Source organism: Globicephala melas, chromosome 8, assembly GCF_963455315.2.
Source record: "Globicephala melas chromosome 8, mGloMel1.2, whole genome shotgun sequence".
Lineage (NCBI taxonomy): Eukaryota > Metazoa > Chordata > Mammalia > Artiodactyla > Delphinidae > Globicephala > Globicephala melas.
In genome coordinates this window covers 32,336,191-32,363,933 of record NC_083321.1, presented here as the reverse complement: position 1 = coordinate 32,363,933, position 27,743 = coordinate 32,336,191, and the positions used below count along the sequence as shown (strand labels likewise).

At 36.3% G+C, this 27,743-nt stretch overlaps 1 protein-coding gene across 4 annotated transcripts in view; it reads left to right on the top strand.

Moving 5' to 3' along the window:
- The window catches only part of LUZP2 (leucine zipper protein 2), a 445,406-nt gene that overhangs the window by 194,591 nt on the left and 223,072 nt on the right, over nucleotides 1-27,743 (top strand). For 3 of the 4 annotated variants that reach the window (XM_060303405.1, XM_060303404.1, XM_030864855.2), the window contains 2 exons: nucleotides 23,290-23,403; nucleotides 27,176-27,246. In XM_060303405.1, the coding sequence (XP_060159388.1) occupies nucleotides 23,290-23,403; nucleotides 27,176-27,246 (185 nt within the window). Of the gene's footprint in view, nucleotides 1-23,285; nucleotides 23,404-27,175; nucleotides 27,247-27,743 lie in introns of all 4 variants that reach the window. The other variant, XM_030864854.2, reaches the window with a different exon arrangement.

Sequence of the window (27,743 nt, the reverse complement as noted above, 5' to 3'; positions counted from 1 at the left end):
GTGACAAAATCTGGAACTCAAATTTTGATTTTCAAATTTCATAACTAATGAATATGCTAAAACATGCATCATGACAGTGACATTTTTCTACTCTTTATATCTTTTTTGTATCTTCCATCTGGAAAGTATTGCTCTAGTAAGGATTTTCTTTTGTAAGAATAGATATCAAAATATTCATACAATGCCTACTTAGCTGTGAGCGATGGTTGTGAGGATGGAGATATCATCCATCCACACCAAAGAAGTCATATGTCTTCTTTGGTGTGTTTATTTGTAAAAATTCAGTGATTTAAAAAATTTCTTAATTAAAACCTTTAACTTGATTTTGTTATACACATATGCATATACACATAATTTTATATAAAGGCAGCACAGTCTATTTTTTTCCTTTTTCCTTTTTGCTTGCCTTTCATTTCCTAAATTCCCTCTATCTGCAACCCTCCTCTGCCTCTGTTAACCCATTCCATTTCAAATTTCTGACCTTAAACTATAATTTTATGTAGCCATACACAGGCACAAATACATTCACAGGGCATTATCATGGCTAGTGTTATATACAAATATATAAATGCATCATACTCTACATTCTTTCTTTTAGTACTCAAAAATGCTTCATGGAAACCCTTCCAAGTCATCTGGCATAGCTCTAATTGTTGTATAATTGAATCTTAAAATAATGTCATGTTGTCAGAGAAAACCCAGACTGGACACTAGTTAAGAGAGAAAAACAGATTTTTTTCAGGGATTATTGTAATTGGGGAAAAAGAGATCTCAGTATAGAACAGCGCTCAATCCTGAATACAGCTTCGACAAGTAGGGATTTATAGCTATAGAGCAGGATGGGAGTAAATAGATGGTAAATTACTAAGAGGAAACATCAGGGGTAAGGGAGGATTCTGGCTAACTGAAGGCGACAGGATTCTTGCTGAAAGCAAGTCAAAGTTGTCAGATATCACCTGGGCAATAGCAGAGGACAAGGAACTTGATCTGATATCAAAGATGATGAGATATTGAGTGGGGTGGGTTCTGGCTAAACTGATTTAGCAAGGTTCTTGCTACAACTGGCTGATGTAGGCCTGACAAGGATGGATGCCAAACTTGCTTAGCTGAGAAGAGGGCTCAGAGGAATCTGAGTGAAGTTTGGTCAGGAGAGCATCTTTGCCAGTGTATGTAACAGTTTATTCAGGTCTCATTTTATTTCCAAATATTTATCTATGATTAATGCTGCTTTAAATTTATGCTCTTAAGGACTGGATAAATAGATTCCCAGCTGTAGGATTAGTGGGAGAAGAGTTGAATATTTTTAGTTTCAAGTAATCTTGCCAAAAGGCTTGTGTTACTTCCATCTTTGACTATATTTGTATGAGAGACCCTCCTTTCCTAAAAGATAGATTTCTAGACTTCTGTACATAGGGACACAGAATGAATTCTGCCACACATCCGCAGTGGGCTTGGGTTATTCTCTTAGTTTGCATTGGCAGACCTTGAAAGAAAAAGATTATGCAAATAGGCTGGTTGAATGTTGGGTCTGATACAAAGAAAAGGAAAAGAATGACTTCAGATAACACAGATGCCTCTTAGCAAAATAATCTGTGGCCTTTGAGCCAAGATTCAGAGGAATTCTACAGCTCTCTTGAATTTCTTGAAGGAAAGCATTGCAAATGTTTCCAAGGATATAATTCCCTGTGGTCGCCAATTTAATATCCTGACCAAGCCAAGTAAAATCACTCTTATTCAGTCTTTTTGACTATGAATAAATAAGAATCTACACTTTGGAATAGCTTTGACAGCTGTTCTGGGGGGAGGATAATTTAAATATTTCTTCTTCTTGATATATATTTGAGTTGGAAACCTGACTATATATATTCCTAAATATATCTTCCTTAGTGTTTCACAAAGCAGTAAATTTCCTATAGAAAGCATTCAAAACTCCTGAACATGGCATTCAAGGGTTTTGATAATTTGAATGTTACCAACTTTTTCAGGTTTTACCCAATAGCCCAGTAAGTACCCTATATGCAAGTTAGACTATATTACTTGCTGATTTACAATTTATATGCACTCAGCACTTTCTCATTTGCATTGTCATCACTCATATTGTTCCCTCTGCTCAGAATATCTTTTCCATTTACTGCATTTAATAATCCTATGCATCATTCAAACCCCAACACAAATATCTTTTCTTCCATTAAATTTTCCATGGTTGTTTAACCTGAAGTTGATCTCTCCTAATGACTTAGTCATATCACATTTTGCCATATGTTATCCTCATTTCCATATGTGTTCTATTTTAGCTATATATTGCAAGCCACTGGATTAGCGATGATGTATTGCTAATGTTGATAATTTTTTCAAAGATTCCTACATGTAGAAGGAACCAAGAAAATATTACTGGGTTCATTTATTATAATGAGACTATATAATGCAATATTTTGTCATCAAATATATCTAGAGTTGAAGACTACCTACATGATATACTATCTGTGTGACCTTGGAGAAATTACTCTGCATCTCTTCTTTCTTGCTTGTAAAATGGACGTATAATGTCACTTACATTTCAGGATGATTATGAGAATTAATGATATGTGTGAAATATCTGCCACATGTCTGACATATACTTGTGCATAATATTAGATATTATTTTTTTAAGAATAAATAACATGAAACTACAGTTTGGGCTGCCATAATAAATGATTCTTTATATATAGGCAGAAATGCTGCAGACAGTCTGAATGGAGGTTTATATTTCTGCAATTACTGTTGTTGTTGTTCTTTTTGGGGGGAAAAGCAAAGTTTCTTGAGATCTCATAACACTAATCCAGAGCTTTGAATTTTATGAGGTTTAAATCTGGAGGTATTCAAAAAACTCTTGTAGGATTTTTTCATTTAAAACAAAAACTAAAAAACACTTAAAATGGTGTTGAAACATTAAGACTACTCCATGATAAGTGTCATTGATTTCATTGTATTTGCATTTGGAATAAACATCCAGAAATATTGGTTATAGCAGGTCATCAAAGGAACGAAAAGAATAAGGAAAAGTTCCAAATGATGGAGACAAGTCACAGGATATGAGAGCTAGTTTGTAGAGGTTTTCCCTGGCCCAATCCAGGACAGTTTAAACATGAAATTAAATAATAATTTTTAGAAAAAGAAGGGAAGAGATACATGGTTCCAAGCACATTTTATTCTATAAAAGTTGTACAATAACTCATTAAAAAATACTAACTCTAACAATTAATTATAAAATGAAGAAATGGACAGAATAAATGATCTGCAAATTCAGAAAAGGAAGGAACTATATAGTTCTAGGAGGAGATTTCATGGAGGAAGTAAAATATGGCATTTTTTTCTATCTAGATTGGCAAACAAAGAGTAGGTAAATGTACCCCAGGCTGATGTAAGAATTCCATCCAAAGCTAGAAGTGAGAATTCATTCAGCCAAACTACATTTATTAAGTACTTCACAATGTGCTAGCAAATAAAAACAATCTGGACTTAAGGAAATCATTTATTCAAAAAACTATTGCAATAAGAATGCTTTAACCATTAAATCTTCACCTTAGAGTGAGGACAGAAAAGGCTTTCTTTTATAGACAGAAGTAACACAAGGCTAGAAAGAAGTGGGTATGGGGCAGTGGGGTGAGCAGGTGGTGTGATCAGACAAGTGAACAGGAAATGTTTCTTCACCGTTGGCTGATTCTCAGAAGGGATTGTTAAGCTGGGGAGAGGTGTTGTGGTGTTCCTTGTTCCAATGCTTGCTTAAGTTCCCAATACTTGCTTAAGCTTAAAATGGGACAACCTTCAAAGGGCCTTGGAGCAGGAAAGAAACCTAGTGATAGTTTGATCAGATGAAGTAGCAGGCATTTTGTCCACATTGGTCAGTGGAGGCAAATATTTCGCTTAATAATCACTTATGAGACAAATAATGGGCTTTGGAGGATCTATGTTTGACTTTGTCAAAGGTTGACAAGGGGATCATCTGTGCTGATCTAAGTCATATGGGAAGGATCGTTTTTGGCAGTAAGACATTTCCTAGAACACAAAGGTTGGGGTCAATTTCTTAACCACTGATAATTTCCAGGAGCACAGGGCTCAGGTACAATTTAACATTGTCAGTAGAAAATGCTGTGCTAGGCAGTAGTAGTACTAGACAACATTCATGCAATCAAAAGTTGCAATTTTGTGGTGAGACATATACGTAACGTAAATAATATACATAAATATACATAAATCGTACATACATAAATAATATACATGAAGATACATACATAAATAATATACTATTAATATAAATGAATATTACATATAAATAAATATTATAATAAATTACACTGTTAATATAAGACTCTGAAGGGAGATGGAGAATAGAGAAAGAGAAGAGACTGGCTTGATGTATGTAGAGGTTTCATGTTGTGAAATCAAGTGTTAAGACTAGAGTATGACGTTTTCTGAGGGTTTTGGCTATTAGGAAGAATTTAATATATGATTATTAGGGGGATTTATTTTAATTTCAGTTTCAGTTTATTCATACAAATGAAAATGGACAAAAACACATTTAGGGACTTCCCTGGTGGTCCAGTGGTAAAGGATCTGCCTACCAATGCGGGGGACACAGGTTTGATCCCTGGTTGGGGAACTAAGATCCTACATGCCGCAGGGCAGCTAAGCCTGCATGCCACAACTACTGAACCCTCACACCTCAACTAGAGAGCCTGGGTTCCGTAAACTACAGAGCCCACACACTCTAGAGCCCTCGCGCCACAACTACAGAGCCAACACGCTCTGGAGCCCATGCCCCGTAACTAGAGAGAGAATTTTTTTTTTAATATTTTCAAGAAATTCTCTTCAGTTGCTAATTAACCAAGCACAGGGCACATAAGATGAAAGGGATCAGCAAAGGAAACTGAAGGTATATGAAGATAGTTTCAAGCCAGAAGGCAAGCAGCCTTGACCTTGACATAGCCCAAGGAACCACCTGTTTTGAACTATAAGTGGATCCAAATAGAACTTTAAGTTTAGAAAGTCTGATTTGAAATCAGTGTATTAAATGGATTGGAGAAGCAAATAAGAAGTCAATTAATATAGTGCTATAAATATTTAGATAATGAAGAATTGAACTGACAGTAAGATTGGGTAGTTGCAAATAAAAGTGTTCAAATATTCACTAAAAGTTTCATCTTTAGTGAAATTAGACAAGTTTGTTGTCAAACAATTTTGGAGCCAGTGGAAAAACTGAAAAAAAAGGTCAAAAAAATCCCTTTGAAGGCATTGGAGAACCACCAATGCACAAGGTGGCAAGTACTCAAAGGACCAATCCCTGAGAAATGAAGTACAGGAATTAACTCAGCAATTGTGGTTACATAACAGATCATTTGCAAATATGACCATAATCATTCTTCGCCTTACATACATGCTCATTTACAATATGACTTTTAAGCTTCTCCCATCAAGAAGTAAAGTGTATTTCTTTACCTCTTGAATCTGGACTGAACTTGTTACTTGCTTTGTGACCAGTATAACATGGCAGATATGATATCTTGTGCTTCCAAGATTAAACCTGAAAACATATTCCTTTACCTCTGCTGATTCTCTTAGAACCCTGGTGAACTGCAGTATGAGCAAGGCTGGCTAGCTTGCTGGAGGAAGAAGACATATGGGCCAGCTGTCTTCACTGACAAACTGACATCATGTCAATAGCAGTGCAGAGCCATTTAGTTGACCAGAGAATCACAGAAACAAGAGTAAGCCCAGCCAAGATGAAGACTGCCCAGTTGCGCTCAGACCAAATTGCTGACACCTAAAATCATGAACAAAATGAATGACAATGGACAAATTCCTAAAACTAATGTGTCTTCCTAATATTGACACAGGGACAGTTAGGATATCTGAATAGTTAAGAATATGTTAAATCACTGAATCTGTGAATACCTTCCTACAAAGGATACTGCAGACCATGATTATACATATCGATTCTTCTAATTTAGGGTAGAAATATTACCAATCATACAAAAATTCTTTCAGATAATAGGAAAAGAGGGAATACTTCCCAATTTGTTTCATGAACTAAACATAACCTGTATCCCAAGCTTTGTAAGGATATAATGAGAAAGGAAATTTACAAGTGAATTTCTCCCATGAGAATAAATGGAAAAATCCTAAACAAGATATTAGCAATCTCACAGAATTATATATAATAAAGAATTAATTTCAATAATGAGAAATTGACTTAATGCAATAATTAATTATACACATAAGATGTATATAATTCAGCATATTAATAGTATAAAAGAAAAAATGTAATTCAGCATATTAATAGTATAAAAGAAAAAATGTGTATGATCATCTCAACAAATGCATTCATGAGACAAGTTTTTGATGTGATACTGCTACATTACAAATTACTCCAAAAGCTTAATGGCTTACAATAATACTAGTTTTTCAAACTCGGGTTGAAGAGTGACTGAGGTGATTTCTGCTTCAGAATATGAATAAATTCATGTTTTTTCTATTTTTTTTTTTTTTTTCCTGAAGAATCCTGAAATGGCAGTAGTTATCTGGGGGAATTTCTTCTTGTAGCCATTAGTAGGAAAACAAGAGGCTAAACAAAATCAAACAATATTTAAAGTCTTTGATGTGTCATGTCCACTAACATTCCATGGGAGTGTTACATGACCAACCGAGTGGTGTTGGAATGTTTATTCTGCCTACATTTGCAACACGGCAAAGGTAGGGAGGAATGAAAGAATTATGAGTAAATAATAACATGTACAGTAATGAAAAAAAAAAAAACCCACTCATTTGACAGCATTCAAATTCAATTTACAACTAAAACAGAACAGATTAAGAAACCAAAAATAAAAGGGAACTTTTTACTGTTCAGTAAAAAGTCAAAATCAGTAACAATCAGTAAAAAAAAAAAAACTGCTTTTAAAAAGTGAATAAAAAGGCCTATAGGAAATACCATATTTGTGATATTGGAATGCTTTCCCCTGCCATCTGAAATAAGAAAAGGATGTCTGTATACCTGCAATCTGGTATAAGAAAAGGATATTTATATTGCCAATTCTACTGAACATCGTAGAAAAGGTTCTTGGTTCTGATAACAAAGTAAGATAAAGAACTTAGTAAATGATTTAAGAATTGAAAAAAAATAAAGAGAAACTATCATTTTTTACAGACAATATGATTATTTGTGTAGAAAATACAAAAGATTCTACAAATAATTTTTTAGATTGAGTTTGCTGAAAGCAAAATCATATACAAAAATCCATTTTTAAATCCATCCAAAACGGCCTGAGAAAAATCATTTCCAACAAGATAAAATTGGAAATGAATATCTAAAAGGGAACGCATTTATAATCAGATAAAAAATTCAAATATCTAGCTATTAATCCAAGTGGTACAAGACTTGTACACAGAACACTATAAAATGTTGAGAGAATATTTAAAAATCTTTAAATAAATAAATGAAATGTGGGTAAAGCGGAAAATTTAGTATTTTTAAAATGTCAATACACAAACATCTTATTAGTACTGACAGTTATTTTGTTGTTGTTGAAATTGACAAACCAAAAGGTATATGGTAATGCCAGGGGCCATAAGGGGCAAGAGAATCTTGAAGAAAAAGATAAAATTCAAGTTTTCAGATTACGGGATATCTACATTTCACAATTTTATAAACTATATTATTTGAGACGATGGCATTAACAAAAGGATAGACGAATAGAAAAATTTGATGGATTAAATAATATAGGAACAGGCACTTTTTAATTTAGAAAATGAATTTATGAAAAAATGGCATTGCAAAATACAGGGAAGTAATTATATGTCTAATAAATGGTGCTGAGTTATTTGTATATACATATGAAAATAAATGTATTTTGACCCTTAAGTCATTCAATACAGAAAATTTCAGGCGGATTGCAGACCTAAAATGTGAGGAGTTAAATGAATAATTTAACTAATTATTCAATAATTAAGCTTCTAGAAAATAACATAGTAAGTAAGGCTACATTTCTTAATTTGGGTATAAAAGAGACAACTCCTAATATAAAAGGTTAATAATTTGGTCTATATTTGTATTATCAATACAAATATATTTGTACTCATCAAAAGACACCATTAAGAAATTGAGATTTCAAGCAGCAAAGTAGGGAATTTTTTCAATACATTTAACCAACAAACATCTCCTATTTGGAATATATAAATACCTCCTATGAATCAGTATTAAGCAATGGACAAATTAATGGGAAAAAGGCAAAAGGCATGAACAAGCATTTTATAAAAGAAAAATATGCAAATATTATCTTTAGTAAAGTGCTCACTTTATGAATCAACAGTAAAATGCAAATTATAGCTAAATTGAGATACTATTACACAACTACTAGAGTGACTGAAATAAAAAAAAAAATATTGACAATACTAGTGTTAATAAGAGTGTGAAATGAACTTCTTCACTTCTACTCTATAGCAGTTTGGAGAATTCTTTGGCAGTATTTACTAAAGTTGTACAAAGGTATACTCTATAATAGAGCAATTCCATTCTTAGATATATACCCAGCATACATGTATTTATATGTTAAATACAGGCATATAAAATATTAATAGCAGCATTATTCGCAACAGTCAAAAACTGGAAAAAACAAAGCACAAGTGTCTGTCAACACTAGAATACATTACAGCATAATTATTTACTAGTGTACCAAGTAGAAATAAAAAATAACAAACTATTTCTCTACAGAAATTTCATGTTATATAAAACAAGTCAAACACAAAAGACATTCAGTATAATTGTATAAATTCGAAACATAGGCAAATGATTATAAAATAATAGAAGTCAGAATGTTAGCTCTACTTGGTGAGAGCTTTTGAAAATACACTTTGGGTATTTTCAAAAGTGTATTTTCTGTTTGTAAAATTTTTTGTCATGGGATTGTGCATTTTTTTCTGCATGAATGTTATAACTCAATAGAAATTTTATTTTAAAAAATGGGCTGAGAAAAATGGTATCACCTGAAAATTACAGTAAACAGTTGCATACATTTTGCTCAGTGGTGGAACATAATTAATACATCTATTTTAAAGTCAAGCACAAGAAAAAAGACATATCATCATTTTCTCTATTCAACCTTGTTTTGGAGGTCTTAGCCAGTGCAATTAGCAAGGAAAAAAAATAAATGTTATAACTATTAGAAAAAAGTGTTGTCTACTTAAAAAAGCCAAACGAATCAACTGAGTAATGGTAGAACTAAGTTTGTTTAATAAGATATCCAGAATCAAGATCAACATATAAAGTCAATAGCTTTAAAAGAAGCTGGCAATATTCATTTCGACAATTGAATGGAAAAATCCATCCACAATAACAGCAATAGATCTAACAAGAAATGAATAAGAACTCTATGAAATAACTGTAAAACATTACTGAATTGTATAAAATAACTAGAACAATATATGAGACACTGTATGTTTCTGGACCAGAAGATGCCTTATTGTTATCTAGTTCCCTAAATATAACTATAATATGAATGAGATTTTAATTAAATTCCCTGTTGGAGTTTTTGAGAAATTGACAAGCTGATTCTAAAATTCACTGAGAAGAAACAAATACAGAAAAAAATTTCAGTAAAACTATGAATAAAAACAGTAGGGTAAAATCTAGGAAATATCAAAATATAGTGCACAGTTTCAGTAACTAAACCATGATACGGCTCTGAGACAAATTCATCTATAGATCAGAATAGAGAATTCAAAACATACAGTAAAAAGGAATTTGATACATAAGAAAAATATCATTTCAAAATCAGTGATGAAAGGATTGTCCCAATTATGCTAAAACAATTGGCTATCCACATCTAAGTTATATTCCTACCTTTTACCATATGTATAAAACATATTCCAAAATTAATTTGGTAGTTTAGCACCAATAACAATTAATGCATTTTCATAAGCATACACAAACTTTTAAAGAATAATATTGGGATGGAGAAGATCCACCTGTGCAAGAACAATTCAGATGCCATAAAGGAAAATATTTATCTAGAAATATATTTCAAAAATTGTAGGGGATGATAAATTGAAATACCAATAACAGATTTGGAAAATGTTTTCCATATATCAGTAATAACAACTAAAAACCGTACTGGACCCAGACAGTCTATAAATCAATATGTTAGATAACTGTTATGGATTAAATTGTGTCCCCCCCAAAATTCATATATTGAAGTCCTAACCCATCATGTGACATCATTTGGAGATGGGTGTTTGCAGAATTTATCAAGTTAACATGAGGTCACTGGAGTGGGCTCTAAATCAATATGACTGGTGTCCTTATAAAAAAGGAAAATTTGGACATGGAGTCGCACATAGAAGACAATGTGAAGAGACGTAGAGGGAAGACAGCCATCTGCAAGCCAAGGGGACAGCCCTAGAACAGATCCTTCCTTCACAGCCCTCATAAGAAGCTAACTCTACCAACAACTTGATTTTGGATTTCTAGACTCTAGAATTGTGAGACAAAAAATTCTGTTGCTTGAGTCACCCATCCTGTGGTATCTTATTATAGCAGCCCCAGAAAATTAATACAATAACTAATCCAAAATTTAAATAGGTAAAATGGCCTAGACAGATAACTTATAGAGGAAGAAATACAAGTGCTGATTAAAGTAATGAAAATATAATCAGTCTTTCTATGGAAGTGATTGGAAATTATATCAGAAAGAAGATATCATTGTTCGCCCATGCCATCAAGAAATATTATATAAAGAGAGGGAGGACAATTTCCAGTTCAGGTGAAAGTGTTGAGAAGAATATCAGAATACACTGTACTGATAAGAGAAGTACAGACTAGCCTAGTTTACAGGAAGACAATTTACTGTCGCCTATCAGAATTAACGTGTCAACTTTAGAGTGAAATATTTCCACTTCTGGGAACATATGTCATAGAAAATATTAGGGAAAATATTTTTACCCATTTACATGGACTTCATTACTTTTCAAGAAAGAAAGAAAAATTGAAAACACATTAAATGTCCAGTGGTGAAATATACTACAGTATGGGCATAATGGATTTTAATATGGGTAGACATGGAAAGAGCTCCAAGACAGCTGCAAAACATGACTGCATGAGGGTCATATTTTTTGTTTTATGTTACGGGGAAAAAACATGTATTGGAAGATAAACATGCACTCATTTGTAAGTGTAAGAAGATCTAATAAGATGCTAACCAATGCTTCTGTCAAGGTAGTTTACTTCTACAGAGTAACAGATTTCCCCTTTCATAAGGTCTTTGAATGATTGAATCTAGAGTGGTGCTATTAACACTTTCGGCTATATTTTTCTGATAAATGATTTCTTCATGGTTCTTAGTGTATTTGCCAGAAAATAAAGGAATTAAAATTGTTTTTCCTTTCCTCATGAAGTTATTTGAATGCCAGATATGAGAATGAAATTAAAAGATAATTATAAATAATTATAAAGGAAATGCTATTCATAATTTTATTTAATGGCAAATAATAAATGGCAAATAAATCCAAATACTGAAAACTTATATATGCAACAGTGATGGAAGAAATCACAGAGATTAAGTTCTGTGATGGGCACAGTGAACTTTTATCTATAAAGAAGTCCTAGCCAATCAGTATGTTCTTAACAGTATAAGGGCAAAGACAGTGGACGCTGGAGACTGACTGATACACTTCCTTGATATGTTCTTGGAAATTATTATTCCTATGACTCAATTTCTTCAGCGGTAAAGTGGAATTAATACTAGTGTTTATTAATACCAGTGTTTATCTCATAGAGTTGTTCTGAAGATTAGATGAGTGAATGAATATATGTAAGACCATCTTGCATATAATACATTGTCAGTGCTTGTAATCTAGCACTGTGATTTATTATGGTCACTTAAGATAATTTTAGAGATGTGTTTATTGTCACAAATATTCAGGAAAAAAAATCATGTCATGAAGTAAGGTTGTATAATTAGAAGTAGATGACGATGTGCCTTGCTGTTCATTATTTGACTTTGCTAGTAAGTCTGAAAGGAAACCTGGGGCATTAATAACTATCTTATTACTGGCTGATTACTGTTCATCAGTGAAAATCTCAAGGCCAGGGAGAAATATTGAGGTTCTTGTAGTGGAGCATTCCAATTTCCTTCAAACAAGAGGAATATGAAGAGTGTTAGAAACCTGCATTTAAAAAATGAGAAAAGGCAAAGAATTGTAATAGAAACCTATTGCAGATGACGTGCATTTATTAATCATGACTAAGGCCATTGGTAGACCCAGTTACTTTGTAATTCTGCAGAAAGACTGTAAATTCATCAAATTTCTCAGTCATAAATACTTTATACTTTTAAAAATGAATTATCTACTGTGGGTTCAAAGACTTACATAAGTTCCTGCAACCAACACATGACAATCTGTGTGAGGTCGGGTAGCATTGCATTTTACAAAGAAACTAAAGATGAGAGAATTTGAGCTATTTTCCTACAAGTTTAGTGTTGAACTTGTCAACCCAACTTTGACTAAAAAGCTGTTCATACAATGGATTCTCTCTCAGTGAAGGGCTGTGTTTAACTGTTGCCTAAACCAGAGACATGGCAACATTAATAACTAACTCCTTCCCACTCTTTCCCTATAACACACACACACATACAAAATAAAAAAAAATTAATTATACATTATTGATTCAGTTTTGTATGTTTTGCTGAAATCGAGCCAAGCTTCCCTGTCTCTACTGCTTCTAAACTAATTTAGGCCACCACAGTCTTTTCCGTGGCTTATTTCAATGGTAACTGCCTTAACAGTCTCCTTTTTTCTAGATTTTTTCTATCCTCCAGTGCATTTGCCAGTCTTTAGCCAGGGAAATCTTTGCAAAACATAAAACTGACCATGTCACTCCCTGCTTAAAACCTTTCAATTGCTTCCCCTTGATGCCTTTTTTTTTCTTTTTTTTTATAGATAAGTTTATGTGTGTCATATTTTTTTAACTTTGTTTTTTATATTGGAGTATAGCCAATTAACAATGTTGTGATAATTTCAGGCGCACAGCAAAGCAACTCAGCCATACATATACATGTATCCATTCTCCCCCAAACTCCCCTCCCATCCAGGCTACCACATAACACTGAGCAGAGTTCCCTGTGCTATACAGTAGGCCCTTGTTGGTTATCCATTTTAAATACAGCAGTGTGTGCATGTCGATTCCAAACTCCCTAACTATCCCTTCCCCACACCCTTTCCCCCGGGAACCATAAATTCGTTCTCTAAGTCTGTGAGTTTGTTTCTATTTTGTAAATAAGTTCGTTTGTATCATTTCTTTTTAGATTCCGTATATAAGGGATATCATACGATACCTCTCTTTCTCTGTCTGACTTACTTCATTCAGTATGATAATCTCTAGGTCCATCCAAGTTGCTGCAAATGGCATTATTTCATTCTTTTAAATGGCTGAGTAATGTTCCATTGTATATATGTACCATATCTTCTTTATCCAGTCCTCTGTTGATGGACATTTAGATTGCTTCCATGTCCTCCCCTTGTTTTCCAAGCAAAGCCCATACTCCTAATCATCATTTAAGAGTTTTGCATACTTTTGCTCATGCTCTCCATATCCTCATTTCAGCAGCAAATCTCTCTACCCCCATTTTCTACTCCAAACCTTCTGACATTTATGCACTTATTTTTTAATTCAGTAAGCTCATTTTCATTAGTATTTACATGTGCTTTCCCCCTTTCATATAGCTAAATTCTATTTATCTTTCAAAATGCGTATATTTTATATTACTTTTACCAGGAATTCTTCTCTGGATTTGTGATTCTAATCTCTAATCACCTGTGTGTACCAATTAATCATTTTTTTTACATCTTTATTGGAGTATAATTGCTTTATAACAAAGTGAATCAGTTATACATATACATATGTTCCCATATCTCTTCCCTCTTGAGTCTCCCTCCCTCCCACCACCCCCCATCCCACCCCTCTAGGTGGTCACAAAGCACCGAGCTGATCTCCCTGCGCTATGTAGCTGCTTCCCACTAGCTATCTATTTTACGTTTGGTACTGTATATATGTCCATGCCACTCTCTCACCTTGTCACAGTTTACCCTTCCCCCTCCCCATATCCTCAAGTCCATTCTCTAGTAGGTCTGTGTCTTTATTCCTGTCTTACCCCTAGGTTCTTCATGACATTTTTTTCCCCTTAAATTCCATATATATGTGTTAGCATACGGTATTTGTCTTTCTCTTTCTGACTTACTTCATTCTGTATGACAGACTCTAGGTCCATCCACCTCATTACAATAGCTCATTTTTTTTTCAAGTGATTTCTAAAGGAATGATTTATTCTAACTTCCACTTTTTTTTTTAACATCTTTATTGGAGTATAATTGCTTTACAATGGTGTGTTAGTTTCTGCTTTATAACAAAGTGAATCGGTTATACATATACATATGTTCCCATATATCTTCCCTCTGGCATCTCCCTCCCTACCACCCTCCCTATCCCACCCCTCCAGGCGGTCACAAAGCACCGAGCCGATATCCCTGTGCCATGCGGCTGCTTCCCACTAGCTATCTACCTTACGTTTGTTAGTGTGTATATGTCCATGAGTCTCTCTCACCCTGTCACAGCTCACCCTTCCCCCTCCCCATATCCTCAAGTCCATTCTCCAGTAGGTCTGTGTCTTTATTCCTGTCTTACCCCTAGGTTCTTCATGACATTTTTTTTTTTTCTTCTTAAATTCCAGATATATGTGTTAGCATACGGTATTTGTCTTTTTCTTTCTGACTTACTTCACTCTGTATGACAGACTCTAGGTCTATCCACCTCATTACAAATAGCTCAATTTTGTTTCTTTTTATGGCTGAGTAATATTCCATTGTATATATGTGCCACATCTTCTTTATCCATTCATCTGATGATGGGCACTTAGGGTTGTTTCCATCTCTGGGCTATTGTAAATAGAGCTGCAATGAACATTTTGGTACATGACTCTTTATGAATTTTGGTTTTCTCAGGGCATATGCCCAGTAGTGGGATTGCTGAGTCATATGATAGTTCTATTTGTAGTTTTTTAAGGAACCTCCATACTGTTCTCCATAGGGGCTGAACCAATTCACATTCCCACCAGCAGTGCAAGAGTGTTCCGTTTTCTCCACACCCTCTCCAGCATTTATTGTTTCTAGATTTTTTGATGATGGCCATTCTGACTGCTGTGAGATGATATCTCATTGTAGTTTTGATTTGCATTTCTCTAATGATGTTGAGCATTCTTTCATGTGTTTGTTGGCAGTCTGTATATCTTCTTTGGAGAAATGTCTATTTAGGTCTTCTGCCCATTTTTGGATTGCGTTGTTTGTTATTAAGCTGCATGAGCTGCTTGTAAATTTTGGAGATTAATCCTTTGTCAGTTGCTTCATTTGCAAATATGTTCTCCCATTCTGAGGGTTGTCTTTTGGTCTTGTTTATGGTTTCCTTTGCTGTGCAAAAGCTTTGAAGTTTCATTAGGTCCCATTTGTTCATTTTTGTTTTTCTTTCCATTACTCTAGGAGGTGGGTCAGAAAGAATCTTGCTGTGATTTATGTCATAGAGTGTTCTGCCTATGTTTTCCTCTAAGAGTTTGATAGTTTCTGGCCTTACATTTAGGTCTTTAATCCATTTTTAGCTTATTTTTGTGTATGGTGTTAGGGAGTGATCTAATCTCATACTTTTACATATATCTGTCCAGTTTTCCCAGCACCACTTATTGAAGAGGCTGTCCTTTCTCCACTATACATTCCTGCCACCTTTATCAAAGACAAGGTGTCCATATGTGTGTGGGTTTATCTCTGGGCTTTCTATCATGTTCCATTGATCTATCTTTCTGTTTTTGTGCCAGTACCATACTGTCTTGATAACTGTAGCTTTGTAGTATAGTCTGAAGTCAGGGAGCCTGATTCCTCCAGCTCCTTATTCCATTCTCAAGATTGCTTTGGCTATTCAGGGTCTTTTGTGTTTCCATACAAATTGTGAAATTTTTTGTTCTAGTTTTGTGAAAAATGCCAGTGGTAGTTTGATAGGGATTGCATTGAATCTATAGATTGCTTTGGGTAGTAGAGTCATTTTCACAATGTTGATTCTTCCAATCCAAGAACATGGTATATCTCTCCATCTATTTGTATCATCTTTAATTTCTTTCATCAGTGTCTTATAATTTTCTGCATACAGGTCTTTTGTCTCCTTAGGTAGGTTTATTCCTAGATATATTATTCTTTTTGTTGCAATGGTAAATGGGACTGTTTTCTTAATTTCTCTTTCAGATTTTTCATCATTAGTATATAGGAATGCCAGAGATTTCTGTGCATTAATTTTGTATCCTGCTACTTTACCAAATTCATTGATTAGCTCTAGTAGTTTTCTGGTAGCATCTTCAGGATTCTCTATGTATAGTATCATGTCATCTGCAAACAGTGACAGCTTTACGTCTTCTTTTCCAATTTGGATTCCTTTTATTTCCTTTTCTTCTCTGATTGCTGTGGCTAAAACTTCCAAAACTATGTTGAATAAGAATGGTGAGAGTGGGCAACCTTGTCTTGTTCCTGATCTTACTGGAAATGCTTTCAGTTTTTCACCATTGAGGATGATGTTGGCTGTGGGCTTGTCATATATGGCCTTTATTATGTTGAGGAAAGTTCCCTCTATGCCTACTTTCTGGAGGGTTTTTATCATAAATGGGTGTTCAATTTTGTCAAAAGCTTTCTCTGCATCTATTGAGATGATCATATGGTTTTTCTCCTTCAATTTGTTAATATGGTGTATCACATTGATAGATTTGCGTATATTGAAGAATCCTTACATTCCTGGAATAAACCCCACTTGATCATGGTGTGTGATCCTTTTAATGTGCTGTTGGATTCTGTTTGCTAGTATTTTGTTGAGGATTTTTGCATCTATGTTGATCAGTGATATTGGCCTGTAGTTTACTTTCTTTGTGACATCCTTGTCTGGTTTTGGTATCAAGGTGATGGTGGCCTCGTAGAAGAAATTTGGGAGTGTTCCTCCCTCTGCTATATTTTGGAAGAGTTTGAGAAGGATAGGTGTTAGCGCTTCCCTAAATGTTTGATAGAATTCGCCTGTGAAGCCGTCTGGTCCTGGGCTTTTGTTTGTTGGAAGATTTTTAATCACAGTTTCAATTTCAGTGCTTGTGATTGGTCTGTTCATATTTTCTATTTCTTTTTGATTCAGTCTTGGCAGTTGTGCATTTCTAAGAATTTGTCCATTTCTTCCAGATTATCCATTTTATTGGCATAGAGTTGCTTGTAGTAATCTCTCATGATCTTTTGTATTTCTGCAGTGTCAGTTGTTACTTCTCCTTTTTCATTTCTAATTCTATTGATTTGAGTCTTCTCCCTTTTTTTCTTGATGAGTCTGGCTAGTGGTTTATCTATTTTGTTTATCTTCTCAAAGAACCAGCATTTAGTTTTATTGATCTTTGCTATCATTTCCTTCATTTATTTCTGATCTGATTTTTATGATTTCTTTCCTTCTGCTAGCTTTGGGGTTTTTTTGTTCTTCTTTCTCTAATTGCTTTAGGTGCAAGGATAGGTTGTTTATTCGAGATGTTTCCTGCTTCTTAAGGTGGGCTTGTATTGCTATAAACTTCTCCCTTAGAACTGCTTTTGCTGCATCCCATAGGTTTTGGGTCGTCGTGTCTCCATTGTCATTTGTTTCTAGGTATTTTTTTATTTCCTCTTTGATATCTTCAGTGATCACTTCATTATTTAGTAGTGTATTGTTTAGCCTCCATGTGTTTGTATTTTTTACAGATCTTTTCCTGTAATTGACATCTGGTCTCATGGCGTTGTGGTTGGAAAGGATACTTGATACAATTACAATTTTCTAAAATTTACCAAGGCTTGATTTGTGACCCAAGATATGATCTATCCTGGAGAATGTTCCATGAGCACTTGAGAAAAATGTGTATTGTGTTGTTTTTGGATGGAGTGTCCTATAAATATCAATTAAGTCCATCTTGTTTAATGTATCATTTAAAGCTTGTGTTTCCTTATTGATTTTCATTTTGGATGATCTGTCCATGGGTGAAAGTGGGGTGTTAAAGTCCCCTACTGTGAATGTGTTACTGTCGATTTATGCTTTTATGGCTGTTAGTATTTGCCTTATGTATTGAGGTGCTCCTATGTTGGGTGCATAAATATTTACAATTGTTATATCTTCTTCTTGGATTGATCCCTTGATCATTATGTAGTGTCCTTCTTGTTTCTTCTAATAGTCCTTATTTTAAAGTCTATATTGTCTGATATGAGAATTGCTACTCCAGCTTTCTTTTGGTTTCCATTTTCATGGAATATCTTTTTCCATCCACTTACTTTCAGTCTGTATGTGTCTCTAGGTCTGAAGTGGGTCTCTTGTAGACAGCATATATAAGGGTCTTGTTTTTGTATCCATTCAGCCAATCTGTGTCTTTTGGTGGGAGCATTTAGTCCATTTACATTTAAGGTAATTATCGATATGTATGTTCCTATTCTCATTTTCTAAATTGTTTTGGGTTCGTTATTATAGGTCTTTTCCTTCTCTTGTGTTTCTTGTCTAGAGAAGTTCCTATAGCATTTGTTGTAAAGCTGGTTTGGTGGTGCTGAACTCTCTCAGCTTTTGCTTGTCTGTAAAGGTTTTAATTTCTCCATCATATCTGAATGAGATCCTTGCTGGGTAGAGTAGTCTTGGTTGCAGGTTTTTCTCCTTCATCACTTTCAGTATGTCCTGCCACTACCTTCTGGCTTGTAGGGTTTCTGCTGAAAGATCAGCTGTTAACCTTACGGGGATTCCCTTGTGTTTTATTTGTTGTTTTTCCCTTGCTGCTTTTAATGTGCCCTCTTTGTATTTAATTTTTGACATTTTGATTAATATGTGTCTTGGCGTATTTCTCCTTGGATTTATCCTGTATGGGACTCTCTGTGCTTCCTGGACTTGATTAACTATTTCCTTTCCCATATTAGGGAAGTTTTCAACTATAATCTCTTTAAATATTTTCTCAGTCCCTTTCTTTTTCTCTTCTTCTTCTGGAACCCCTATAATTCAAATGTTGGTGCGTTTAATGTTGTCCCAGAGGTCTCTGAGACTGTCCTCAGTTCTTTTCATTCTTTTTTCTTTATTCTGCTCTGCAGTAGTTGTTGCCACTATTTTATCTTCCAGGTCACTTATCCGTTCTTCTGCCTCAGTTATTCTGCTATTGATCCCATCTAGAGTACTTTTAATTTCATTTATTGTGTTGTTCATCGTTGCTTGTTTCATCTTTATTTCTTCTAGGTCCTTGTTAACTGTTTCTTGCATTTTGTCCATTCTATTTCCAAGATTTCGGATCATCCTTACTATCATTATTTTGAATTCTTTTTCAGGTAGACTGCCTATTTCCTCTTCATTTGTTACGTCTGGTGCATTTTGATCTTGCTCCTTTATCTGCTGTGTGTTTTTCTGTCTTCTCATTTTGCTTATCTTACTGTGTTTGGGGTCTCCTTTTTGCAGGCTGCAGGTTCGTAGTTCCCGCTGTTTTTGATGTCTGTCTCCAGTGGCTAAGGTTGGTTCAGGGGGTTGTGTAGGCTTCCTGGTGGAGGGGACTAGTGCCTGTGTTGTGGTGGATGAGGCTGGATCTTGTCTCTCTAGTGGGCAGGTTCACGTCTGGTGGTGTGTTTTGGGGAGTCTTTGGCCTTATTATTATTTTAGGCAGCCTCTCTGCTAATGGGTGGGGTTGTGTTCCTGTTTTGCTAGTTGTTTGGCATAGGTTGTCCAGCACTGTAGTTTGCTGGTCGTTGAGTGAAGCTGGGTGCTTGTGTTAAGATGGAGGTCTCTGGGAGATTTTCGCCCTTTGATATTATGTGGAGCTGGGAGGTCTCTTGTTGACCAGTGTCCTGTAGTTGGCTCTCCTACCTCAGAGGCAGAGCCCTGACTCCTGGCTGGAGCACCAAGAGCCTTTCATCCACACAGCTCAGAATAAAAGGAAGAAAAAGTAGAGAGAATTAGTAGAACTATGAGGAAAGAAAGAAAGGAAGGAAGGAAGGAAGGAAGAAAGAAAGAAAGAAAGAAAGAAAGAAAGAAAGAAAGAAAGAAGAAAAGAAGGAAAGAAGGCAAGAAGCAAAGGAGGGTGGGAGGGAGGGAGGAAGGAAGGAAGGAGGGAAAGAAGGAAAAAAGAAAGAAAGAAGATACAGTAAAGTATAATAAAGTTATTGAATTAAAAAATACTTATTTAGAAAAAAATAAAAGGGACGGATAGAACCTTAGGACAAATGTTGGAAGCAAAGCTATACAGACAAAATCTTACACAGAAGCATACACATACACCCTCACAAAAAGAGGTAAAGGGGAAAAAAACTCATAAATCTTGCTCTCAGAGACCACCTCCTCATTTTGGGATGATTCGTTGTCTAAAGGATGGAAGGAAGGAAAGAAAGAAAGAAAGAAAGAAAGAAAGAAAGAAAGAAAGAAAGAAAGAAAGAAAGAAAGAAAGAAAGAATAATAAAGTTATTAAAATTAATTATTAAGAAAAAAATTTAAAAAAAACCATGGACGGATAGAACCCTAGGGTAAATGGTGGAAGCAAAACTATACAGACAAGATCTCACACAGAAGCATACACATAAACATTCACAAAAAGAGGAAATGGGGAAAAAAATCATAGATCTTGCTCTCGAAGCCCACCTCCCTCCTCAATTTGGGATGACTCGTCTATTCATGTATTCCACAGATGCAGGGTACATCAAGTTGATTGTGGAGCTTTAATCCGCTGCTTCTGAGGCTGCTGGGAGAGATTTCCCTTTCTCTTCTTTGTTCTCACAGCTCCCAGGGGCTCAGCTTTGGATTTGGCCCTGCCTCTGCGTGTAGGTCGCTGGAGGGCGTCTGTTTTTTCCTCAGACAGGACGGGGTTAAAGGAGCCGCTGATTCGGGGGCTCTGGCGCACTCAGGCCGGGGGGGGAGGGAGGGGCACTGCGTGCGGGGCGGGCCTGCGGCGGCAGAGGCCGGCGTGACGTTGCACCAACCTGAGGCCTGCGGTGCGTTCTCCCGGGGAAGTTGTCTCTGGATCCCGGGAACCTGGCAGTGGCGGGCTGCACAGGCTCCGCGGAAGAGGGGTGCGGAGAGTGACCTGTGCTCGCACACAGGCCCCTTGGTGGCGGCAGCAGCAGCCTTAGCATCTCCCGCCCCTCTCTGGGGTTCGCGCTTTTAGCCACGGCTCGCGCCCATCTCTGGAGTTCCTTTAAGCAGAGCTCTTAAACCCCTCTCCTCGCGCACCAGGAAACAGAGAGGTAAGAAAAAGTCTCTTGCCTCTTCGGCAGGTCCAGACTTTTCCCCGGACTCCCTCTCGGCTAGCCGTGGTGCACTAACCCCTTCAGGCTACGTTCAAGCCGCCAACCCCAGTCCTCTCCCTGTGCTCCGACCGAAACTGAAACCCGAGCCTCAGCTCGCAGCCCCGCCCGTCCCGGCGGGTGAGCAGACAAGCCTCTCGGGCTGGTGATTGCCGGTCGGCACCGATCCTCTGTGCGGGAATCTCCCCGCTTTGCCTTCCGCACCCGTTGCTGTGCACTCCTCCGCGGCGCCGAAGCTCCCCCCTCGGCCTCCCGCAGTCTCCGCCCACGAAGGGGCTTCCTAGTGTGTGGAAACTTTTCCTCCTTCACAGCTGCCTCCCACTGGTGCAGGTGCCGTCCCTATTCTTTTGTCTCTGTTTTTTTCTTTTTTTCTTTTGCCCTACCCAGGTACGTGGGAAATTTCTTGCCTTTTGGGAGGTCTGAGGTCTTCTGCCAGCCTTCAGTAGGTGTTCTGTAGGAGTTGTTCCACGTGTAGATGTATTTCTGGTGTATCTGTGGGGAGGAAGGTGATCTCCGCGTCTTACTCTTCCGCCATCTTCAAGGTCCCCCTAACTTCCACTTTGAAGTATAAATACTCCTGTTGCTAAAGGATCCACATTTCATCTAGAAAGGACATAAATCTGGCAATCTCACTTCAGGCTTAGCCCATCACCTTTCTTCCTTTCGCGTTTAGTCTGTTTCACTCGCTCATAGCGGGGCGCATGTAGAGGCCTTGCCACCTGCCCTTCAAACGAGAGCTCCCCGTGAAACGGCTGAGCCGACACCTCAGCTCGGGACGTGCGCTGAAGCTCCTCGCAGGACACGCAACTCCCAATAGCTCATTTTTAACCTTTCCCTATCAGGTATAGTTCTGTGCTGGACTGACAACTGTTTCCTTGTCTACATTCTTCCCCCACACGTGCACACTTGCTATAATATATATAAATACACACACACACAAATATACACACTACTTGTTCATTCATTCCTTAAGTAGGATCTTAGGGTAGTAACTTAATTTTTCTGAGCCCAGTCTTTTATATCGGCAAAATTAGAATTACAATACCTGTCTTATTATCTTGCAAAGTCCATATGAGAAAAATGGGAAAAAATGTACATATATATGTATGATAATAAGTCTTTCCTTCCTTATAATAGAGAACAAGTCTGTTCAAATTTCACTGTAATTACTATAGTTATTGACTGATTTTTAGAGGTATTTTCTTTAATAGCAATAGAGATTTTGAAAGGGATGCCTTTTCAGTGCACTTCATTCCCTACAAACCAAGGGCGAAGCAAAGCCCCTCCATTCTGCTCTGGTTCCACCCCCAAGTTTGTCCCCCCAGTGTCAGAACCTGTCTATATCTCTGATCTACCTTGGTTCAAATCAAATCTCTTGCTGTAAAACTTCAATGACCTTAGAAAAAAGTGTGTAATGTCATGGAAAATATCTGTTTTCCAAGAGGTATCTGATAAACTGTTATACATGCAAAAGATGTGCAGTGTTGTTCTGGAAACTGTAGCCTGGATAGTCCTCAATGCAAAATGAAACATTTCTTTAAAAAACTGGTATTTCAATTTTCCCTTTTTAGATGAACTAATAAAAACAAAACATCTGGGCCTCCCTGGTGGCGCAGTGGTTGAGAGTCCGCCTGCCGATGTAGGGGACACGGGTTTGTGCCCCGGTCTGGGAGGATCCCACATGCCGCGGAGCGGCTGGGCTCGTGAGCCATGGCCGCTGACCCTGTGTGTCCGGAGCCTGTGCTCCGCAACGGTAGAGGCCACAGCGTGAGAGGCCCACGTACCGCAAAAAAAAAAAATCTTAGTAATAATTGGTTTCAGTTTATCTAGATTTTGCTTAAAATGCAAGGGTCTGTGATTATGGCCAAAGTGGCTAGAGCCAAATGAAGGCATTTGGGGGGCCCTCATGCCTTTTCTTTCTGTGTTAGACAGGACTCTGGAGAGCTAGAAAAGCAGCTGAAGCAAGTCTTGAAGGAGCGGAGCACCATCCTCCGCCAGCTGACAAAAACATCAAGAGAACTTGATGGAATTAAAGTCAACCTTCAGGTGAGATGAAAACTAATTTTCTCAGCAGCAAAGGGTAAGGAGTCACCTGGTTTGTCTCAGTGGGTTAACATGTAAAGACTTCTGCATTTTCGTTTACCAGTTTTGAATATATTTCTGGGCTTGAACATGGGAGTTATTATTTATTATTATATGAGCTTTGAAAAGAAATGTCATTTGAAATGCAGTCTGGGAATCTGTGGTTTGCAAATTCAGGAATGAGAAAACTGTGTGCTTGGCAAAGCCATCAATTTCTCACAGTTTCTAAGATCAGTTTGACCCCTGTGTTTTTTATATTACAAAATGATGAAAAGCAGTTATGGCTAAGAGTCATAAATGAATATAGAAATGATCTCCTGAAGAGAACTTTAAATTCCACAAAGGATAGTTCTGAAAATTCTTTAATAAACCTCATTACTAAAATGGGTAAATGCCTTGCAAAGGAAAGTGTCATCTGTGAAAATGTATTAGTACTCAGAGAAATCTAAATCAAAAACCAAAGACAAGATCTATATCTGATAAGAAAAGTTTCTGAAATATCTGAGAATATATTTTAATATTTTCCTTTAACATTGTATTTTTGAATACATACTGATACTAAAAGCTTTGTATGTATTTATTATAGGATTTAATTCTCCTAATATATCAATGAGGGTAGGCACTATAAATGTGAGTTTTCTTGTTACACATGAGGAATCATGCTTGAATGTCACAAAGGAAACCAGAGTTTAAATGCAGGCAGTCTGACTCCACAGCCGGTCTGTTAGTTATCGCACTGAACCAAGTTTCTGAACCTTGTGTAATCACCATTGTTCTTAGCTTTTTAGTCCCATGATGATGATTATGGTGTCAGTAAGCACTACAGTTTATTGAATGTGGTCTCTTGTGTTAGGTCCTCTTTCTCCAATTTTTAATTAATTTTCACATGATGATTATGCTATGATTATTATTAGCCTCATTTTACAAGTGAGAAAACAGTTAGAAAAGGGCTTGGAATCTGAGAGCACAGAGAAAGTTAGGCGGTGGATCTGGTATTTTGAACCCAACACCCAAGCTCTTGTTCCAGAAGTTGTATTACATCTTGAGAACATGAAAATAGCAGAAAATTTACTCACACTCCAGTAGGATACAGTGACAGGTAGCAAGATGGTAACAGTGCAGGAATAACAGTTCTATGGTAGAAGTTTGCACAGAGCATTAGGGACGCACTGACTAGGATGAAAATGGGTGCATATTGATTTCCATATAGGAAGTTGAGGCCGGAATGCTACCTTTTCATTAAGTAGAAATTCACAAGTTTTATGAGACTTCAAAGACTATTTAAGACACTTGCACCTTCTTAGAGGCATGAAACACCTGGCACGTTGAGAATTTTTCAAGCTTATGGTGAAATAAATGCCCATGAGTGGTCAGTACTTCCAGCCAGGACACTCAGTATCTCTATACTAGCAGCCTAAGTTAAGTCAACCTAAGTGTCCATCGACAGATGAATGGATAAAGAAGATGTGGCACATATATACAATGGAATATTACTCAGCCATAGCAAGAAACGAAATTGAGTTATTTGTAGTGAAGTGGATGGACCTAGAGACTGTCATACAGAGTGAAGTAAGTCAGAAAGAGAAAAACAAGTACCGTAAATACCGTATGCTAACATATATATAGAATCCAAAAAAAAAAAGACATCGAATTACAGTCTAGGAAATTACTTGAAATAAATGTACAATTTTGTGGAGTTACTTTTTGAAAGGGTAATACATCTATCACTAAATGTAATTGCAATCTTTTAAAATGCCTTTTTTAAATTTTGTGACAGCCATTGTGCAAGGTGTTTTTTATTTAATTTTTATCTTATTAAATCCCCTCAACAAGCTTTTCACAAAATAAGATAATATTTTACTCATTGTACAGTGAGGAAATGAAATTCAAAGAGGCCACAGGAATCTCCCAAAGTCATACATCTAATAAATGTTGATTCCAGGTTTCAAACTCATAGTAAATAAATAAATATATTGCCCATTGTACACATTTTTTTCATATTTTTTTCCGGTGGGGCTTCATAAAGACATGAACTTTGAAAGCCTTGTTCACCTCTGTAACCATAGCACCTGGATGGCATCACAATATAGATCCATATATAAACATTGTATTAATTAAGTAGTAGGTATATCAATCTTTGCTATCCTTAAAGTCATCAAAATTATTTTCCAAGATGTATACCCCACTTCTCTGGACATTGCTGGGGAAATAATAATCAAATACTAATGAGTTCTTCTAATTGGATACATTTTTCAGACCCTCATCTGCATACCTACCCTTTTCATATTTTCATTTCTTCATTTCATGTTTTGTTTTGTTTTTAATTTCTTGAGGATAGTGCCATGCCTTTTTTTTTTTTTTTTTGCCATGCCCTTTTAATCTTTGTTTCCTTCAGAATGCCTGGAGTGTAGCAGATGGTAAAATGAATAAGCATATTTTTATTATACTTTTCACCAAGTGCTTTCACACATCTATTATCCCCTTTGAGTTTTCCAGTAACTGTCTAATGTAGGCTCTTCACAATTCTCATCCCTGTTTATCAGATAAGGAAGTCAAAGTGCAGATTTTGTGACCTGTCCCAGGTCATGTGGCCATGATGCACTTTGAACTGTAAATCCCATGATTGGTGATTTTCCCCCAAACCTGCTTTTTTGTGTTTTACGTCAAGCTACTCTTTTCAAATAAACAGAGCACCTTTTATTGGCTGCTTCCTAATAATGATATCAATCAGTCATTTTAGGGAAAAGGGTTATCTTGTGATGCTCACCCCACCACATCCATATCAGAATGCTTAACTTACTACATGAAAATTGTTTCTAGCATTAGGCTGAAAAAGTGGTGAAGGCAGACACTATGGCTTTGTTGTTAATTAAATATTAGGTAAGCAACATGTTTGCCATTCTTGTTATTGTCAGTTCCTTACCTGTCATAGCTGCTCTTTTTACAAACAATATTATTGTGTCTGTTTTAACTTTTAATATAAAAAAGGATAGGTCACCCTGTTAAATAATATACTAAGTATAAATAAGAAAATTTTCAGGGAAGGATTAACAGGTCAGATTCTCTAATGAGAAAAGCTCAGTGGGCTTTTCTCTTTTAATTAATTCAGGGTCTGTCAATGCTGAATTTGCCAGAGTAAATAAACAGTAATGACTGTTTTTTTTCTTTAATATACTATCTATACAGAACAGTTACAATTTTAAATGGCCCTAGTTTTTCTATGCATTGTAATGCGTTACTCATAAATAATAAATACGCAAGACCAAACAGGTGCATGCCATTTGACTGCTTTCATCCTGATGTATTATTACTTAGCTTATTTAGGGAGGCCTTTTATGTCCCCTTGTGTTTGTAGAAACTATGCCAGAATCAGTTTAACATGCCTGCAGAGAACATAGTAAAACTTCAGATGAAGAGCAGAAGATCTGTTTTATATTCACTTATAAAGAGACCTAGGTATTTGGAGAGTACTTTCTCCTCCACTGAACCTCTAAAGGCTGAATCTCAGTTCATTCCCTGTCACTCACTGTGTAGCACTTGCACCACTTGGTGTCATAAATTGTGCATCCTGAGAGCCTATGTGCATCCTGAGAGCCATGGGGACCATCATGGCCTCGCTTGTACATTCTTATTTCAGGGCGTAAGTGCAGCCACCCCTTGTGCCATAAACACAAAAGTAAAGTAAGCTTCAATTTATCACATGAATAAGACTTCCTTTTCCCACTTTTCTTATCAGAATTTGAAAAACGATGAGAAATCTGCCAAAACTGATGTTCAGAAGCTTCTGGAAATAGGTCAGAAACAAAGGTAAGGCTGTGTTTTCCTTTTATTTTCTTAGTTCTTTTCCTCCATAGCCAAACTCCATTCAGAGATTTCACAAGAATAAGTTTATTCTAAATGGATTCATTTCTTTATATTCTTACTTACACTTTAATGTATAAGAATCTTGTTCAAATGTAGATCCTTATAAAATAAGTGTAGGGTGACTCTTGAGATTCTGCATTTCTAACACGTTCCCTGGTGATGGGTGATCCCGATACTGATGCTGCTTGTCTGCAGATCTCAATTCAACCGTTAAGGATCTGGAGTCCTTTCCTTTATCGTCCCACTAAGATGGGCCCACATAAGTCTGCCCATCAATAGATCCAATAACAATGACATCAGTGGGCCGTTGTTTTTTTTTTTTCAGATTCTGTGATCTGAAGTTTATAACTTGTAGAGGACTTTGACCTTTTCTAATAGTATCAAAACTTGATCGTGGCGATAGTGGTGGGGGGTAGTAAGAAATGGGGTAAACTTAACGC